General features: G+C 35.5%; 1 protein-coding gene across 6 annotated transcripts in view; it reads right to left on the reverse strand.

Annotated features, from left to right (window-relative positions):
• Mp (Multiplexin) overlaps positions 1-20,738 on the reverse strand; it is a 269,908-nt gene that overhangs the window by 154,434 nt on the left and 94,736 nt on the right. For all 6 annotated transcript variants that reach the window (XM_066286068.1, XM_066286067.1, XM_066286064.1 and 3 more), the window contains exons 3-4: positions 9,445-9,699; positions 2,445-2,734 (exon numbers count right to left, since the gene is read on the reverse strand). In XM_066286068.1, the coding sequence (XP_066142165.1) occupies positions 2,445-2,734; positions 9,445-9,699 (545 nt within the window). The remainder of the gene's footprint in view (positions 1-2,444; positions 2,735-9,444; positions 9,700-20,738) is intronic.

Consider the following 20,738-nt stretch of genomic DNA (forward strand, 5'->3'; position numbering starts at 1 on the left):
CATTGTACTGAGGCATTAAGTCATACACGAGCTTATTGTTAGAAAGCTCAAAGTTCTGAAAAAGTATGCAAATTTGTTGGAAAATTCGAATTGCCGACTTGGTAATAGCGTGGTATTTCTTTTATAAAACATTTCCTTATACGAACTTGCTCTCGTAGTTGCAGGCAATTGAAAATGCCGCATTCAAAATGGACACTGCATAATCAATTTTGGAGTTCCCGGATAAAATCTAATATGTTGTATAATTCGTATAGATTATAGCGGATAAGATACTTACTTCCAAAAAAGGCTTACATTCTATTAAAATAAAGATCATTCTATTACGATAGAGATCAGTCTACCGAGGAGCATTTTGTGCGTCGAGTTAACAATACAGCAGACCCTCGATAATATAAACTAATTCAAGCAAATTGTGGCTCACATTAGCGAATGCCATTTAAATAATAAACGATTTGTTAAAGAAATGTTTAATATATACACAGTGGGTATAGATGTAACGTGAGGACACATGAGCCAAAAATTTTTTGATTTTTGAATGACGTTTGGGACTTGAATCCTGCTTGTTGTAAAACTGTGGTATAGAAAAAATCAATTGATTCTTTGTTATACAGGGGGCTTTATAACAAATTTATAATAATCATTATCAAAAAAAGTGCCTTTATTTTCCAAAATTCGACTAAAAAAAGTTGTATACAATGCAATCTTACACCTGCTTACCAAATTTCAAGAAAATAAAAGTTTTTTCGATTTTTTTTTTATTTTGAATCATACAACAAACACCGCGTAAACATTATAGCAAATAATAAATATTAAATTTAACACGGCAGCTTTATAAACAAACTAATTAGTAATAGGTTTACGGTTTTGTAATATTAAGTAATTATTTATTCGATGTAACCACCACCCGTATCCGCACAACTTTCAATTCTTTGTCGAATTCCTTAAAACTGTTTTGAATATGTTCCAACGTTAACCAGTTCACCGCATTTGTAATTCTTTGCTGCAATGTTGCTGCATGATTACGAAATTGGTCAGTATAAACGAATTGTTTGAGCTGACCCCATAAAAACAAGTCCAATATTGAAAGGTCTGGAGATCTAGGGGGCCACTTAATTGGTCCATTTCGAGCAATTCAATTTTCTCCGAGGTAAAAATTTTTTTTTTCGAAAAGTACTTTTATATTTCCGAAATTTGATACGAAGATGTAAAATTGCATCCTAAACAACTTTTTTTTATCGATTTTTTTTCGTATCTTGAGACATGAAACACTTTATTGGTGATGATTTTTACAAATTGGTTTATAAAAGACTCTGTATAATACCGAGCCAACCTATTTTCTGTATACCATAGTTTTACAACAAACAGGACCCATCTCCTAAACTTCATTAAACAATTCAAAACTTTTGGGCCACTTGGCCTTTTGTTACATCTATCTTGAAACGCATATAACAAATTAACAAATATTCTGATAAAGATGAATATTTTTTAATTAACAGAAACAGAATCTACAATTTTAATCTGCTTAAACTGGCACTTGGCATTGTGTTCTGATGTCTGCGTACGAAGAACTAAAATATCAGTGTATGAGAGTTCTTTTCTTTCAGCCCAATCCAAAGCTAGGTGAAAAACCTGTATAGCTTTTTCTTCAATGGGAACGTCCTCATTGTACATATTTTCGTCCTCACTAATATAATCGGTTTTGTCGTCTTCTTTCCATAAATTAATACCAGCTGGCATGCAAACAATGTTGGGATTCACTATTTTCAATAAATCAAGAACATCCAATGATATATTGACAAGAACATCAGCATTGGATCACATCTCTTCCCTAATTAGACCTAAGGGAACATCATCTCCACCTTGATTATTGGTATAAAAGAGATTTTTCCAACATTTTCAAATAGTTTATGTACGAACATGCAAATGCCTGTTATCATTGACTTCATTTTGTGTATGGCCAAAAACTCTTTACGTTATCGAGCGTCTGTTGCACTTCCAAAACTAGATCACTAAACACCAATTGGATACAAGTTGGCATTCACCTTGACCATTCTCCAATATATACACGAAACATGAGCAAATCAGATCAAAATATAACCCATTTGTTTGATTTCATTTGATTTTGATCGGCGATAAATCAGCCCTCTTCCGCACAACCTACAACCTAGGTCCAGGCAGGGCGAGTATTAATTTTGACTGACCAAACCGATCAATCATCCCCTAATTCAATTGCGGTTTTTTGATTAATTATATTAGCCAACTTAGTATTATTCTTTCCCAGTTATTGGATTTCATTGTTCGATATCGCGCAGCCCAATTGGTTTGGCCAACTTGGAAAAGTTTGATTTATGTTGGGCTATTAATTAGGCACCAACAGAAAAGGCATTCGTACAGATTTGGATTCGAACCTAAGGTCTTCTAGAAGAACGCTTTCAAGTACTTACCTCGAAAGCTCCGCCAATCAGAGGCCCGGCTTGCGCCAAGTACAGCGTCGACGCAGACTCAAAGCCAAGCTTCATGGGTGCTCGGTTAACTTGGACAGTGCCGGCTTGGCTGCAATTGAAGAATAAGGTGACGTCATCCATCGTAATGCCGAAGGCGAATCTAGTCCATCTATTGGAGAACTTCGGTACTGTGAAGTTAGCGAGAGCGTGTGAAGCTACCTCGCTGGCCACATCGGTATAATAGAGAGAGAGGACAGTCGACGACCCATTCTCTGGAGCTATTCTCACACCTGAAGAAAGCACCTTCATAATATCGGCTCTTCTATGAAACGATTCACAAACCAAGATGATAACAAGGTCGGTGCATATCAAAAAGGGCATTAAGGTAAGGGTGAACCAATTCGGTCGTTGAGATATTTAGTTAAGCCTGTTGGTTTTGTTGCGTTATCCCTCGATATAATTTGCCTTTTAGCTAGGCAGCCCTAGGCTAAGGTGTAGATTAACGCCTGATTTAATATGTTGTACCTTGACCCAGCGTTCGCTCCATAAACACGCGTGCTTATTTACCTAAAGGGTCGCACTAATCCCTCAAAACGAAACAGATTGTCGAATTCTCATTAGAGCAAAATTGGAGTTATCTCCCTTATATTATAACTAAACGTAAAACGGAAAATATACTGGGCAGTTCCTGAACGTGCTGCCAAAACAAAAATAACTTTCTACAAGCATGTTTCCATGATAATTTAATTCTTGAAATGCGAGGTGTTGAAAAACGACTCTATTTTATTTTTTTATAAGATAGATTAGATATGTATGATAGTTTGGATTTTAACGTTAATTACCAAAACGGAACGAGATACGAAAACTCTTAACAAATCTACCGGACGTTACTATTTTTGTGGAAATTTACGATCGATTCGACTTAGGGAGACGCTCCTGAAATTTCTGGACAAACTCTGATATATTCAACAGACACATCATAATGTTGTTATCAAACAACGAAAATATAAATGAAATCGGTCTATATTTTTGAAAATAATGAAAACACGATTTTTTAAACGCCCTGTATTTCGGAAATGATGGTATTGGACAAATATTCATATGTCTCCTTATTGTCCCCTTAAATCACGCCGTGTGCACTGGAAACACCCTGTACAGTGAATGTTTTGCGATAAAATAATAAAAAAATGTTTTGTTAGTTCAAAAGGCCATTGCTGGAAAATATGTAAACACGTATCGGGTTATATACACACGAAATCCAATAATTCGAATTTTAATTCAGGAGTTGGATGCTTTCGGCAATTCTGTAATACACGTTTGATCCCTGGCCGATGAAATAGTTATAAAACGATCGAGGTCGTGAGTTCGATAACTTTTGAAACCTACTTTTAACATGATAAATTCGGTTTTTTTCAATCGCATAAATCGATAAAAATTTTACTCGCGCACATCGAATCGTGATGGTAACACTAAAATTGTTCTCTACTATACAGGGTAGCTCACAACCAGTTAGCGTTTTCCGTATCTGGCCAGCTACAACGTAGAGTTATTGAAAAAAAAATTATCGTCTCGACTATTTAACGATTATTTTTTCACAACAATGCAAGATTATGAAAAATAAGGGATTTACTGCTTTAAAACTTAAAAATTTGACAGATCTGTCATTAAAATGGTGAATTTTTGTTGTTTTGCCCCGTTGTTATGGATGCATGAAGCTGTGGGGAAAGAGTTTATTTCGTTCTGATTGCGCGCGCAACTCGTAGGAAATGCCAGTGATAATTCCCAAATCAAGGGTTTCGATACCGTTTTTGAGAAGGTAACCATGAAATATTTTGAGAATCGTAGAAAAATAATTTATTTAACAAGCGATTGAAATAGCATTTTCTGTCACTGATAATACCGCTTGGTTTCGCCCCGTTTGGTAATGTTGTCGAATTACAAAAAATGATTTTTGACGATAAAAACGCTGTTTCTTTTTTAATTTTATTATTTCACATTCTCCGTAGTTCGACAGGCCGCAACATACACAAAATCAAAGAAATATTCCATTGATTGTTAAATAATTTCAGCAACACACCGCATTTCTGTTCCGGTTACTGCTCATCCAGCAATTAAAGCGATTTGTTGCAAAATATTCAACCTTTATCATCTGTAATTGTGAGGCACATCGTGGTTCAGTCATTATCATCGGACTTCAATTTTTGCACTTTCATATTTCCAACGCTCTCATGAATGGCGGGATGCATCCATGCGTCATGGTCAAACTTTTTTCTTTAGAGATGAAAGCTGACATTATGGGATATTCTATTCCATTCTATATAGAAATGAAGCCGATAGTTAGTATTTTTTTTTCTTTATTTTAAATGTTGCAATCTGTCACAAACAAGGATATTCAGCAACTGGATTTACGTAGTATCCAAGCTTTTTGGAGAGTGACTGTCTATACAGTCAAACCCTGTGATAGTTGAACCTGCCAGTTAATTCCAACGAGTTAAATCTACGCAATCTTGAGGAATTTGTTGAAGAGTCTAATAGGTTCATGACCAAATGGTTGGGATGGGTGTCTAGGCGGGATAGATATCTGGCGGAGCGGTTCTGGATCACTTCTCTGACAGTTTCCACGTTGAGGTCATCATGTAACGTGTCGTTTCTGACATACCATGGAGCTCCTGCGAGCATACGTAAAGTTTTTGATTGGAATCGTTGAATAATGTCTACGTTTGAATTGCTGGCTGTTCTCCAAAGCTCGATTCCATATGTCCAGATAGGTCGGATTATACATTTGTAGACAAGGGCTTTGCTGTTTAGGCTCAACTGGGAGTGAAATCCTATCAACCAGGCCAGGCTTGTAGTGGTCATGTTAAGTTGGGATATTTTGATCAAAATATGTGTTTTCCAGGTCAGTCTACGGTCTAGGTGGATGCCCAGGTATTTTACGTTATCCGCTTGGGGAATCTGCTGGTTAAAGATTGTCACTTGTGAGCATGAACCTCGCCTTAGAGAGAACGTGACGTGAACCGACTTTGTTTGATTTACTCGGATTTTCCATTTGGTTAACCATTTTTCTAGTTCATGCAGGTAATTCTGTGTGCTCTCGGTTGTAATCTGTGGGTCTGCATCACACGTTAGATGGGCTGTATCGTCGGCAAAAGATGTTAACATGCCCTTATCGCTTTGGACCGCATCCGCTGTATATAGAGAATAGAGGAATGGTCCCAGGACAGAACCCTGTGGAACTCCAGAGTTAGTATAAAATGCGATGAAAAAGGTGGTTTTTGCATCGTCATAGAATAAATTTTGGCAAATACCGTAATCTTAATCCAGTAAGTAAACGGGATTTTATTTCATTAGCAGAAAATCAGTGCAGGTACCTGAATTTTGTAACTCAGTCAAATTTCTTAATTTTTAATTAGTCGACATGAATAATTCTGTAATTGACTAATATTTAACATGCGGCGACCTACTGAAAATAAGAAAGCCTGCATGGAATTGCGTTTCTTTGGAGAACCCTGTATAGTATATGAATTTATTATGCAAATGATCAAGTTTCTTTATAAATTACAAGGTAATAATGGACGAGAATTGTATAATTACAAAATAATTACAGTCAATAATCTAATATTCAAAATGGCTCAATTCCAGCCTTATTTACAAATTCATACATCTCTACTTCCCCAGCACTAATAAATATTCTGGGCAGACATTATTACAAATTTCAGTAACACTGAGATACATAAAATTGCCTATCGTACAAAGTTACTTTTTTAATCATGAGCTATAGCCAAAAAGAGGTCATTACTTATGAAAGTGGTTCTGGTGGTGTTTTTAATGTTTTTCTCTGCTCTTCGGTTCTCCCGAAAAAACATGAATCCATAAAAAAAAATTTCGGAAAATGCAGCGCAATACATTGTATTCAAATCCTTACAAAACACCATGAATACAGAATATTACTTAGTGGTGCGCTATGCTTTACAGGACATTAGATGTGAAAGTTCTTCGTTGGCGATATACAGGGTCCTAAAGTTTGATCAGTCCTATACTCACAACTGCTAGATTTCAAAACGTATTTAGTTCCCCCTTATTTCTACCAAAAGTGTCAAAAGGCACTTTTTAAAAGTTTAACTTGAAATTATTTTATAAGTTTTATAATTTCTTCTCAATTAATCAGTTGACTTTCCGTATAATAATTGGTAAATTTATTTAGCGGTACCATTTGCCTTCAACTCATCGTGGATAGAAATATACGTGCATGACATGCCCGTGTGTTTCTATCATGAGGTAAAGCCGAACGATTTTCCAATATTGTCCAATTTTAAATTATTTTACACTTAATATTAAAATCATTTGAAATTTCATTTAAATTAGGTGATTTCAATTTTAGTTGTAATAGAAAAAAGGGAAATCCCCGGCATAATTTTTATATTTGGTCATTGCATGCAATGTTGCATTTTACTGCACATCATTGAAGTGATTAGTTCTAAAAACAATTGCACCACAGCTTTTTGCTTTATTTACTTTGCAACAACTTCAATTCAAATCTACAGTAGTGTAAAATTTGTTGAAATTGGCATTTCAGGTATTTACTTTATCGTTTACATGTAGAGCAACTAATTAAAAATAGAAAATAAGCCTGTTTCCAAAAAAATATTTTATTATAATTAATAAAATATATTACTTATATCTCCAAGTATTATAGACGTACATGTATATTTTCAATGTATTTTATATATGTCCTTTTTCGAGAATATTTTCTTTTGTTCATATGTAAAGCAACTAATTTCTTTATTTACATTATTGTGTGATATCGACTTTGCTACTCACAATATTGACTGAAAATATTTCAAGATGCCAAAGAAAGTTAAAAGAAAAAATCTTAGAAAAATTTTAAAGTAGTATAAAGCAGTGTAAAATTGAAAAATATTTCAATTTTAATACATCAATAATATCAAGCATATTTTCTAACTTTAAAAATAGAGAAACTTTAGTTAAACTATAAAACTACGCCTGAAAATTAAAAACTGATAAAGTGATAGACTGAAGAATTAAAACATTATCTATTCAGGATCAGTTCAAGAGTGCAAGTCCCATCCAACAAGAGTTATGTATTTCAGTATTAATGAGTACCATAAAACGAAGATTAAGAGGTATGAGGGGAAATCGGCAAAGAAAGCTTTCATATCAACGGAAATTAAAAGGGCTAAATTGGGTTTTGCGAGAGAGCATGTGAACTGATCTTTTTAAACATGAAAAACTGTCTTTTTTTTAACATGAAAATCGATTTAAACTGTTCAAATTAGACGAGATGTATTGGGTCAGAAGACCAATTAATGAACGGTTTAATCCGAAATAGAGTAAATCGACGGTTAAACATAGAGGTTGCCGTACTATATTGTGGGGTACGCCAAATGATTTGGCCTTGGTCCATTCGTGACCATTGATGATATTTTGGATCGATATGTTTATAAAAATATTCTAGCAGCATTTTATTACATACTGCTTTAGGCAGAAGAAAATATGAACCTTCGGTGGAAGTTCCAAAATGACAACGAGCCGAAGCGTCTCTTCAAATTAATTAAAGAGTGGTAGTATGTTTTACTCAAGTACTATCTCCTTAGTTGGGCCAAAGAGTTATTTATCGATTTCAAAATAAAAACAATTGAAATTTTAGATTTTGACTATTAAAGTAATTCTAGGCAACTTCTTTCAATAACATTTCATTTAAAAATAAGAAATTGAGTTAGTTTACTCTTAAGTCAAAACCTTGTTTAAAAAGATTTTGAGCTCCCCGTATAAGAAAATGATTTTTTCCTGAGATGAAAGGTGTTTTTCGAAAAAGCAGAAACTTTTATGAAAAGTGACTTTTTATTTGAAGAATGCAAAATTTGGGCCTTTTTATAATGCAGGCAAGCTCATCTAAAGACAGCCGGCATATCTAGTTGTGAGGATGTCCAGAATTTCAAGAGTTAAGGAAATACTGCAAGAAATAAATTTTAAAAAAATTAACAGAAAAAGATTTCGGATCGATGAAGGCTCGGAATTTTCTAATAAAAATTAAATGATTGTTCATTCAACATGAAGAATGAAAGTTTGTTAGGTTAATAACATTACCGGGGTTAATTATTTTATTGTTCTGTAAGTAAAATACAAAAAACATAAAACGAGTGTGTTTTTTAATAATTATTTCCATAGTTATTTGTACTTAAACGTAAGTGTGTCAATACTCCGTTTGGTCGAAATAAGCATTCTTACTCAAAATCGTGGTAAAAACAGTGCTAAAATCTACAGCACCTTCTAATCTTAAGGATATAAACCAAAAAATATCATAAATTGATAGTAAAAATTTATACGGTGATTATGTGGGACTCAAAAGTGAATGAAAAATCAGTGAGAGCTTAAAATCATTTTTATCCTGTAAATTTGCAACGGCAGCCCTCATATCGTATATACCCTTAAGATTAGTGATCAACAGACATTTCAACTGAATATTTCATTACTAACAGTAAAGAAAAGGCTAAAAACTTTTTTTACAATTATGACACTCTCTACCTCGCTAACCAAGCATTTCTCTGGAAATCTCTGCCTTTTCACGAATTCATCTGAAAATCACCGCTATGTGTCATTAACTAACACTTTCTATTTTAAGAGAAAGAACTTTCCATAATAGGAGTACCCTAAAACGATCAATCTTACTTTAGATGGGAACTTTTTTGTGAGACCTAACAAACCGTTAAGCCCAAACGGACACCGGTAGTTTTGACTATATTAAAACAATTTCTCATTTCTCCTGTTGTTTACACAGATTGCGTAGGTACATTAAATCAACAAAAGGTATCAAAGATGCTACAAATTCGAGATGACACGCCCACAAGAACAACAGGTTTAAATATACGATCTTGGGTAATTTATTGTTATGCCATACTGAAAGAAAGCTTATTAGGGCTCTCCATAGAGGCTTTTTTAACTTACGAGGATCAGCAGGGGGAATTGTAGGGAAACTTACCAAGCTCCACAATAGTCTCCAGGGAATTCACAATAGCGAATATGAAGCCTCCGTTCTTTGTTTCTGGCTTGGCATTGATGAGAACTGCAAATTCTTCGCTCAAGGTATCAGGAAGAATCTGCTTGTAGGCCATTTTCACGTCGGACCCCACTCGAAAACCGAAAGCTGGAAACCCATCTTCACTCTCGCCTACATATTGCGTTTTGTGGTCTTGAAGAGGGATGGTGACGGCATCGAGGAGATTGTACTCGAAGACTTAAAAAAAAGACAAAAAATCGGTGTTTAGTACAATAGCTAGATCTAAAGCAGAATGCACAACGTGACCTCATACCAATGAAAATATTATTTTATGATACATCGATTTAAGTTAGTTAATTTTCCACACTGATGTTGTAAGTCGGCTCTTGACGTGTCTTAGAGCATGCGGAACATGATGTGTCTGCCCCCAAGTTGTATGCACATAAACGTGATGAAGCCAATAAGTAGAAACACGTGTCACAGCACTTCCTCTTTTCAATTCTACTTGAAGGCTCTATTACTTTTGCGAACCTACTTCCCGTTAACTTTTATATGGGATTTGAAAGTTCTGAAACTGGCCTTAATTTTTCCAGCATAAATACGAGCATGGCGCCAAAAGTACCCGACATAACACTTTAAAAAAATATGTATATGTGAGCTTTTATGAAGAAAGTGATACGAGGGTGTTTATTGATTCGTCTAATGTGAGTATGAAAAAACATGTTGTCTCATAAAGATAGTGCTTTAACCTGGCCTTAGGTATAAGGACAATGTTACGAACGCCTGTTAGTGTCTTATCACATTTTGGAAATGGACTACGCTCGTACTAGTTGAAATAGATCATCGGTGATAAAAGATGAAGAGGGCCTGTTTATAATCTCGCCAAAAACATATGGAAGTGTGAAGGGAGTGATTCAGGGATGCGAGCGTGGTAAGAATGTGGAGGTCTGGGTGCCGGTTTTCGTGAAAAAGAACAGGCGCACCCAGTGTAACTCGGATATATTGTTTGGGGGGGGCATTCGATCCCCGATCTTAGGGAAGTAAAGAAGTACTGCTAAGACTTGTGCTTTATTTCACTCTCCTCCATTACCATTCCAACAATTTTCTGACATATATTATTTCTCAACAGAAGCTCCTTTGAGCTTGACACAGTTTTTCCAGTGATCTTCTATGGCTTTTTCCATCCTGTTTATAACAAGGAGCTTCGAAAGCTTCAAAATAAACATCAATCTCTGACTTTACCCCTGCATTACTGAAAAATTTCTATCCGCCGAGCCACTTTTTCAAGTTTGGAAATAGGAAATAATCTGTGACGACTAAATCTGGCTGAAAGGGTGGGTAAGGGTAAACGTTCAGGTTAGTCGATGGTTTTTGACCATCGCGATGACGGAAGTGTGGACTGGTGCGCTGTCGTGATGAAACGAGACTCTCTTTTTCTCAAAACACGGTCGCTTTTTGTTGGGAAAAAACCCAACATAAATCAGCGGCATCGCTGGGCTCCAATTAGACCCTAAAGACGTTGGGACAATCCCAATGCACATCTGCTGTATCGCACCCCGCGATACAGCACTTACTCCTACGTGCCTAAACCCGGCCACGATGATGGCACTGATTCCTTGATTTATCGCTCTTCCGATTTATGGGGGGCACCAATAAATATACCAAAGGAACCAGCGAGCCACATCTGGGCTTTGACCGTGGAGATTCTTGGGAAAAAACTTTCCACGAACCAGGGGGCGGTGTCGGTTGGGATTGGTCAAGGGCTTATCGTGGTGATCTCCCTCCAACCCCACCATCTCTGGGACGCAAAAACAGTTCTTACCAAGACATTATCTAAAAACCAGTGTTCGCGAACGTTCTCTCTCCCGTTTTCTCGGACACTTCTCGATCCGTGAACGCGAAACTCTATCTCAAATCTCTCTCTCATAACATTACTCAAAAACCTGTGTTCGCGAACGGAAACACCCTCTTGCTCTCAACTCTAACTCTGATATACCCTAAATATTCACGGTCGGTCGCTCAACTCTCTCTCTCTCTCTCTCTCTCCCGTTTTTTTGGACACTTCCTGATCCGTGAACGCGAAACTCTCTGTTTCAATCCTCTGTTCCGTAACTTAAATGTAAAACACCTCTCTAACTGCACACGTCAACCTTCTCAGATCTCGGGCAACCCAGTACCGCCTCTGTAAATCAGTAGTGTATATAAAGTCGTAAATCTGTAGAGTGTAAATTAGAGTGATATCTGTAGTGTGAAGTAAATTCATTAATTCGTACTACGGAGTTTGTTTTCCCCGAACCCTTGAACCCCATATATGTCAATTAACGCATCAGCGTCTGGTCCTTCGAATCGTAACAACTCTCACCAGCGAAAGGGAGATACCTCTTCGGGTGCCTTGTGAGGCAGTCGATTTTGTTAGGCAGACTAAAAGCCCCCAGCCTAAACACTTTTCCCTAATTTCTTCCCTCGAACGTTGCAATAAATTTGTAAATAATAATCTCTGTTTTTTGTTTTTTCTTTAAGAAGATAGTCAATAAAAATGATCCTAAAAGTATAAAAAAAAAACTGGCGCCATCACCTTTTCCGCAGATGGAACAATTTACGCCTTCTTTGGAGCCGATTCTCCCTTTTAAGTCCATTGTTTTGACTGCTCTTTCGTCTCAGGTCTGAAACGATGGCCCTATCTTTTATCCAGGATTACGAATCGATGCAAAAACTCGGTTTTATTGCTGCGAAACTTTGCCAAACACTCCCTTGAAATATCCTCGCAGCGCTGTTTGTGTTCAATTGTGAGTAATGGCGACACCCATCTTGCGCCCAGACTTCCCATTTCCAATTGTTCAGTCAAAACACGATGTACAGTACTTTTTGAAATACTTTTCTTCCAGTACAGTTTTGAGTACTCCCACCGCAATTTCTGGAGAAGTCAAATTTGGAGCGTTCTTGGGCCGACCATTGCGAAGTTCGTCTTGGCAGGTCCGACCGCTGCGTTTAAACTCTGCTACTCAACATTTTCCAGTTGTTAGCGAAGGACCAGATTCCCCCAGAATTAAATCTAGCTCCAGCTTGGATGTTGGATGGATTTAGACCTGTCAACTGAAAATATTGAATCACGTATCGATGATCAATTTTTTCCAGGTTCAGCAAATCTGTAAAAGCGTTGAGAAAAAGGGCTCTAACACAAACACAAATCAACGTAGCTTCCTCAAACTTTAGAGCTAACTTTTTTAAGGTTAGGTCTTTGTAATACAAGCACACTTTCAATAAAGATATCGCCATCTATATGTCAGATAAGGTACCTTTGGGAGGACCCTGGTATATCAATTGCGTTTCGCAACTGAAAGTAGCATTTTAGCACTTTTCCGCGGCTCAATAGTCGCATTTCAGTGTGATACCATAAATCTCCATGTTCGGGCTCAATATGTTCAAGCAGATTATCTATGACCAAGTCCAGCTTTTCTTATACAATTTAACGCAGAAACGATGATCGACATCGCGTGCGTTAAATTAAGTATTTTTCACATGTAAAATCTGTTAACTGAAAATTTTCGATACGCTTTTATATGGCACTAATATTAAATAAGTGAATATCGATGAATTTTTTTAGTGATGAGTCAAGGGTGGGGATTTGGCCCGCGGGCCGTAGTTCGGGTACCTCTACCCGAGAGAATTCACATATAAAATGACAGAGCTGGCTTCGCCCATTATGCAAATTTTCGGGTTAATGTCCTAACGACGCGTATTTTCCACATTCACACCACAAATACCCATTATTTGGTGCTGATTCGTGATTTATGGCTAAAAACTCTATTAATATAAGGCGTGTGTTAAGTATTAAAGAAGCATTCACAAAGAGGACTGTTATTGGCAAGCCAGGCACACGGAAAACACTTCATAGTCTTTTTGCCTCTGCCGCCGCTTAACGCGATATTATCATCATTTCCATAAAAAAGGACAATAATGTTGCGTCCCACGTTATTAAAATTTTTGATTATATTGCTTGGAGACAAGCCGGAAAAAGTCGATTTTAACTTGTATTAAAAGCTGAGTTTGGTTTGTTAAAAGTTGAGAATTTGTTTTCGATAATTCCATTCGTGTAAAAAAGTGCAATTATATCATAGCTCAATACCGGAAAAATAATTTGAATACTTTAAACGCCTAAACCATCGTTATTCAGTAAAGAATGGGTTTTGGATGCAAATAAAGAGGAGATCTCGTCATCAGTGCGATATAAATTTTCTAAAAGGACAGAAGAGGTTGCACCCAAACTAATGTTAAAGAGGGTAACGTATTTCCCTCGACTATTTCGAATGCAGTGCTTAATGTTTATGAATTTCCATATTAGTTATTAATCACGATATAAAATTGACCCTACGGGTACATCATCTCTAAATCGTTACCCAACTGCACTTTTGGGAAGTATAAAACCCACGATTTGCAGTTTCCCAGAGTATTTGAGTTTCGTATGTAAATAGCATTTGGAGTTGTTGGTTTTCGCGGAGTTTGACCCCAATTTAATACCGACTCAATTTTAGTGTTTATTTTAAGGTACCCTGCAGGATGTTTACTTCCGCCCCATTTGGCAGCAATTTACTTTGCAAAAATGTGTAATCGGTAACGAAATGATGGGTCCCTAAACACATATTCAAGAAACTGCTACTGTAGTTCATTCAAATCTAAAATAGAGTAGAAGCAAACAAAAATTTAATATAAACATGGAATACCATTGGCGGCAAGATGGATGCAGCGCGGTACTTAGGTTTAAGTGATCTTTGCCTAAAGCGCCCTAAGTAAGAGGAAGACACAATATTTCACCAACGTCGAATTATTTGGTAACTTCTGCCCCTGGGTGTAATTTCCTCGAACGGCTACGGTGCCTACAGGGTGTTAGGGAAACACAGTGGTTCAAAAAAGTACTTGCACACCAACACTTTTCGAAACATTTGAAACACCTAAGACCCACTTTGATTTCTAATATTTTATAACATTAAACTGAAGTATATTAAGTAAGACTTAACACAATTTATTGTTCTTATTGAATGTATACAACGTCATAAAGGAAAAATTGAAAATTTTTCATCAAATAAGTATCTGCACATGTGCATATTTCGTAGTAAAATGGCTTTCGTAAAAGGCAATTTGCGTGTTATCCATTTGAGCATGAGCTATTTTCTCATCAAAATTCTTTTATTGAAACTATTTGGTTCGATTAAGACCATCAGTGCAAATATGAGTCCGAAAACGAGTGAAACAAAGTTATTCAAACGTGTTTAGATAGTTGGTTTACATGAAAATCGTAAAAGCTATAGAGCAACAGCAAATATCATTAATGTGTCATTCTCAGCAGTGCGTTATATAGTAAAAAAAAATCAGCAGACAGGAAATGTGAAAAACAAGCCCCGTTTTGGAAAACCTTAAACACTAAATGGACGAGAAAAAACGAATGATTATTAATGAAGCTCAAAGAAAACAAGTGGTTGGTAACGTCTGATGTTGTATCAACAACGAGAAAGAATGTCTATCCTCAGAGTATCAGAAATGTTCCTCATTCTGCAAATATCTACGGCAGAGCAGTATGAAAAAAAAACATTTATTTCGAAGAAGAATCGTCGAGAATGTCTGGAGTTTGCTAAAACGTATATTGATAAACCCTTTAGAGTGGTGAAAAAACATTTTTTTTTCTGATGAAAGTAAATTTTGTCTTTTTAGGTCTAATGGCAAACGGTTTGTGTGGAGAAAGCCTAATACAGAACTCCAAACGAAAAATTTGAAACTAACGATCAAGCGTGGTGGATACGTCTTAGTTTGGGGATGTGTAGCGTACAATGTGTTGGGAAATCTTGCTCTTGTTGAGGTTTCATTATTAAATTTTAATATATTTATATAATTATAATATTATATAATTTAAATTTATTGCAATTTTGCGTTCACTAATACTTAATTCTGTTCGTGTCATTTTAAAGTTAACAGGAGTAAACTTAAACTCATAACAAATTTGATTTCAATATACTATGTATACAGGGTGAGTCGGGAGGATCGTGCCAAACTTCAGGAGCGTTTTGTATATGAAAAATAAATGTAAAAAAACTCAAATGTTGTTATCCGATTTTGGTTTCTTTACAAGTTATAGCGTAAATAAAATTAAAACATAATTTATTTAAAAAATTATAAATTTCATAAGAAATTCCATAAATTAATACGTTGGATTGGTCGTGGTGGCCCTATTAGTTGGCCTCCAAAGTCTCCAGACCTCACACCACTAGATTATTGTTTGTGGGGTTGGTTTAAAACTGAAGTGTACAGAGTAAAAGTGGACACTCAAGATGCACTGCAGCTGCAGCATTAGAAATGCTGCAGCTGCTATTAAAGAAAGACATGAAACAATCAGGAGCGCAACGAATGCTCTTCATAGACGAAGCCGAAAATGTTTAGAAGTTAATGGCAATATTTTTGAACATTTACTATGATATCCAAACGTTAATTTATGGAATTTCTTATGAAATTTATACATTTTTTTAATTTTATGTTTTAATTTTATTTACGCTATAACTTGTAAAGGGAACGAAAATCGGATAACAACACTTGAGTTTTTGTACATTTATTTTTCATGTACAACACGTTCCTGAAGTTTGGCACGATCCTCCCGACTCACCCTGTATATTTAGAGCTACCTTGGCTGTTCTTTCAATTTTTTTTTGCAATATCATGAAAAATAGAAATAAAAATAAACATACTTTTACTACAAGACTTTTGCGAGGTTGTATTTTGCCCGCCGGACGAAAATGTATTTTTTTCTTAACTTAATTAGTTATATTATTTAATGTAGCAGAAGTGTATGAATTAATATGTAAAGTGTAAATAAAAGTTGTACTAGTTGTTAAAAAGAAATAGGTAATAATGTACGTTTGATAGAAGGGTACCAAGACTATTGCGGGCCAGTGTACTTTTTCCATCCACTGTAGCTGTCTTAAATTCAACTTATGATTGAGAACGTCATTTTGGGCAAAAAAGTTCCTCAGAAAAGGGGTTGAAAACCTAATAGTTTTTTCCCAAAAAAAAAAAAAAATATTAAAGTTGGTAACCGAAAAGCTATGGTAAGCTCTTAACAAAATTACGAAAAACGTATTGGAGGATGTCGATCGTCTGACTTGTAGCAAAAAAGTTAAAATTGTTCAGCAATAGCATTACTAAAGGCAATTTAAAATTTAAATAATGACTAATAATACAACTTCAGCGGTAAAAATAAACTTAACCGGCAACGCCGCACTGAACGCCACGAGTAAACGGAGTTTATTTTTGTTGTGATAATTTTTTGCAATACCTCAATACTCGATAACTAATAAGACCTGACCCTTTGTTAGTACGCGAATTTATTCGGATCCGTTAACAGTAACTCCGTGAAAATGTGTACTTCACGCGAGTTTACGAGATACTTTTGGTTTATGAAGAGGCGTCACAAAATTCCAAAGAAGTTGGACGCGTCTACGCTAATCGTTATCCAGAAAGAAAACTTCCAGCTCGGCAAACGGAATATGTCTTCGTGTACGGGGAAATTCGTTCAAACGCTTTCGTGCATGCATGGACTGGAATGGACATCGTGGACATTTCGAACATTTTTGACTGCGACGTGAGTGGTGTAAAGTGTATAACGTTACGTGTTGTGCTACATAGGGATGACGACAGTAATTTAGAGGTGAGTGGCTTTTCAATATATTAAAATGAGAAATGCATAATGTTTACAATTTTAACTGTAAAACCGATCGGGCCCAAAAAAACCGGTGTAAAAATGCATATCTGCTTGATTCGACTATTTAGGGAGGCATCGAAATGAAATTAACGCACCGCGACGTTGCCAATTCTTACAAAATGTTTGTTTTTGTTCGAAATGATTTTTCTCTTAATCAAAAGTTAAATTCGCAAAAAATGTTTCCTTAACTATGTTATATACGGCGTTTGTTGAGAGTATTGCAACACTTTTATAATGTTCGTAGATCTGATATTTTTTAAAAATGCTTAGGCGCGTACAATTTAATTGAAAAAAAAATGGATTTTAATGCATTATATGCGATATTAAAGTACTTCGCTCCTATCCAGCTACCCTTCCTAACTTTTTATTCTCCAATAGAGAGGTACCCGTTCCAGTATATCAAATGAAAGGTAATTTAATAAGGGATACGACAGTATATTGAAAACCGAAAGTGGATCTATAATTTTCTCAAAAAATTAAATTGTTAGGTACAAAATAAACTGACTCATTATTACATCAAATCAATTTGAAATTCCTACAATAAATGCTCAAATTGAGCTCCGGTAACATTTTGGCAGTGACTCAGCCGTTCCTCGAACTCTTTTATCCAATTATCCAGTGTTGCGTCGGCCATTAATTTCGTTTGAATTCAAAGACGTAAATAATCATCAAAATTTTTATGGTCTACCTTTGTAAAGCAACCATTTGAGTGACCCAACAAAAAAAATGGAGTGTAAGACCTGGAGATTGTGGCGGCCGTTCTATTGCCCCCTTTTTTATCAATCCACTTCCAAGGGGAAATGTCGTCAAGATACTCTCTCACAGTCACATCATAATATGGTTGTGCACCATCTTGCTGGAATCAAATATTATTGGCCACTTCTTCCCCATTTTCTCCAGGAAAAATTGCGGCTATCGATCTTTTTACAATAAGTGCAAGTATGATACGTTGTCTAACTTTCCTCCTATGAAAAATCAACCAATGAACCCGTGACCGATTACAGTCAGTACCAAAAATATTGGGAGGGATGTTAAACATTTACAAAGTAAAGCGTTACTCGATTAAAAGTTGTCAAATAAACACAGATTTTTAAAGATAATTATACTTTCAATCATCAACAATAAAGACTTATAGTTCAAGTTTTCAAATATTTAACAACAAAAATTTGCAATCAAGAAATAATCAAAATAGCACCCTTTGAGTTATCCAAAAGCATTGGGACGAATCTGTTGCGAACCCTTAGAGTGACCCATAATACTCTTGATATCAACAATCTTTTTTTTTTTTAAGAAAGACTTGTTTCATCTTGTTCGTGGACTATGTTAAGTATGTGCTATTTAGTCTTTAAATTAATTACAATATGTAATAAAGGAGACAAACTGGACTTTATTCCACCAACTGGCCATTCAAAACTTTTGAATCAAAGGGACCAACGTCTTATTATGAGAAAAGTTAGATTCAAAAATGAGTGCTCCAAAACTCCAAATTTTATTAGACCAACATACATAGAAAAAGGTATGTCTTCAACTAATACGCCCATGCATCCATTTTCATGGTTATTATGGTAGAATAACACGAAAAAAACTATGGCTAAATGAAAAGAATAAGAAAATACGGCTAGAATGTGCATTCAGTCACATTAAAAAAAAATGACTACTGGTCAGATGTACTTTTCTGTGATGAGCCCAAATTTCACATTTTTGGCTCTACAGGCGTCTTAGGGTAGGGAGAAAGGTAAATTGAAGCATTGAAAATGGAGAATTTACGTCCAACTTTCAAGAATGGTGGAGGGTCTGTTATGGTTTGGGGTTGCGTATCAAATGCGGGAGTCGAAAAATCGGTATTTGCAGAAGAAACAATGGACAAAATTTACTATTTCGATCTTTGAAAACAAAAATTTTCATGTAGGACTGAAAATATGGACATCTTAAACACGTTCAAATTCTGTCAAGACAACGACCTCAAACATAGCGCTCGAATAGTACAAGAATAGCTACTTTATAATTGTTCTAAGGTCATTAAAACTCCTGCCCAATGTCCAGACCTTAACCCCATTGAGAGTGCATGGCATTTTCTTGAGACGCAAATAAGAAGTCATCAAATTATTAATAAAGATACTTTAAAGCAAGTGTTGCAAAAGAAGTGGAAGAAATTGAACAGAGATTTACTACAAAACGATGATTTTTTTCAATGTCAAAGCGGTTGAAAAGTGTGAATGAGTAAAATGTCGCCATTCTAGATATTGAAAATATCTGTGTTTCCTGTAATTGTATGAGAACTGAATCGTCCCAATATTTTTGTATCATTGAAATGTTACGATTTTGAATATTTGTTTATTTTATATTTTTGTCGTTAAACCTTTCGAAGCTTCTACTGTAAGTCTTTATTGTTGGCGATTTAATATAATATTATAAAAAAAAAATTCTATTTATTTACTACTTTTTAACGAAGAAATATCTGATTTTATAAATAATTATCTTCCGTCCCAATATTTTTGATACTGGCTGTATAAATGTCCATATATTGAATGTTTGAGATTGCTGTGTATGCAGAGTTTGCGTCCAATGAGAATTGTCTGTAGACCAGTAGCGACAATTATGACGATGAATAGATCCATTAAAAAAAAAACGTTGCTTCATCTGAAAATTAATTTTTGAAAATGAACCCATTTTCCTGAATTTTCTATTTTCTTGCATCAATTCACAAACTTCTATCCTCTGATCAAAATCTGCAGGCGCCAAGTCTTGGATAAGAGAAATTTTGCATGGATGAAATTTTCCTTGTTTTAAAAGATTGCTTACTGATTTTGCAGAGACACCGAATTCATTGGCAATTTTTCTGATAGACTGTATGAGATTTTCATCGATATAAAAAAGAATGTTTCATGCTTTATCGCAATCAGTTGCTGTTTAAAGTCTTCCACATTTCGCATCTATAGTAACGCAAACTTTATAATTTGACACTACATACTGTCAAGCCAAAATTGATATGAAACTTGACATTTGCTGTACTTCTAACCTCACTTGACTGTCAAATTTGGCTGCTGTCATTTCTCAATTGGTAAACAGAGTGGCGCTCTCCCAAGGTATTTAGACAAAGCAATATATACATGGCGATATATATATATATATGAAATCAGACCAAATTTGTCTGCGACTTCTAAATTTGTGAACTTTCTTATTACGGCTTCAAGTTCAAACAAACATTGTTTTTCTTTCTGCAAACAATGTCGACCAAACAAAACCGTCATTCCGCTCCACTGACCGTAAAATATTACAAATGTATAATGTATATAATGCCCTTCTGGCCTGAACCTCGCCGCCTATCTTCACTTTGCTCGAATTCTAAACGTCCTATTTTCATTTAATATGAAATATTTATGTTTTTACCAAACGGACACGATCCATATTCAGCAATAATTCAACAAATTTGCAAACGAGCACGCCGTATAATATTTGGAATTTCTTTTATAGCCCTGGGCGGCAGCTTTTCGGTTGAAAAATTCTGAAATTTCCCATTTAAGCCACGGAA

Source organism: Euwallacea fornicatus, chromosome 9 (assembly GCF_040115645.1).
Source record: "Euwallacea fornicatus isolate EFF26 chromosome 9, ASM4011564v1, whole genome shotgun sequence".
Taxonomy (NCBI): Eukaryota; Metazoa; Arthropoda; class Insecta; order Coleoptera; family Curculionidae; genus Euwallacea; species Euwallacea fornicatus.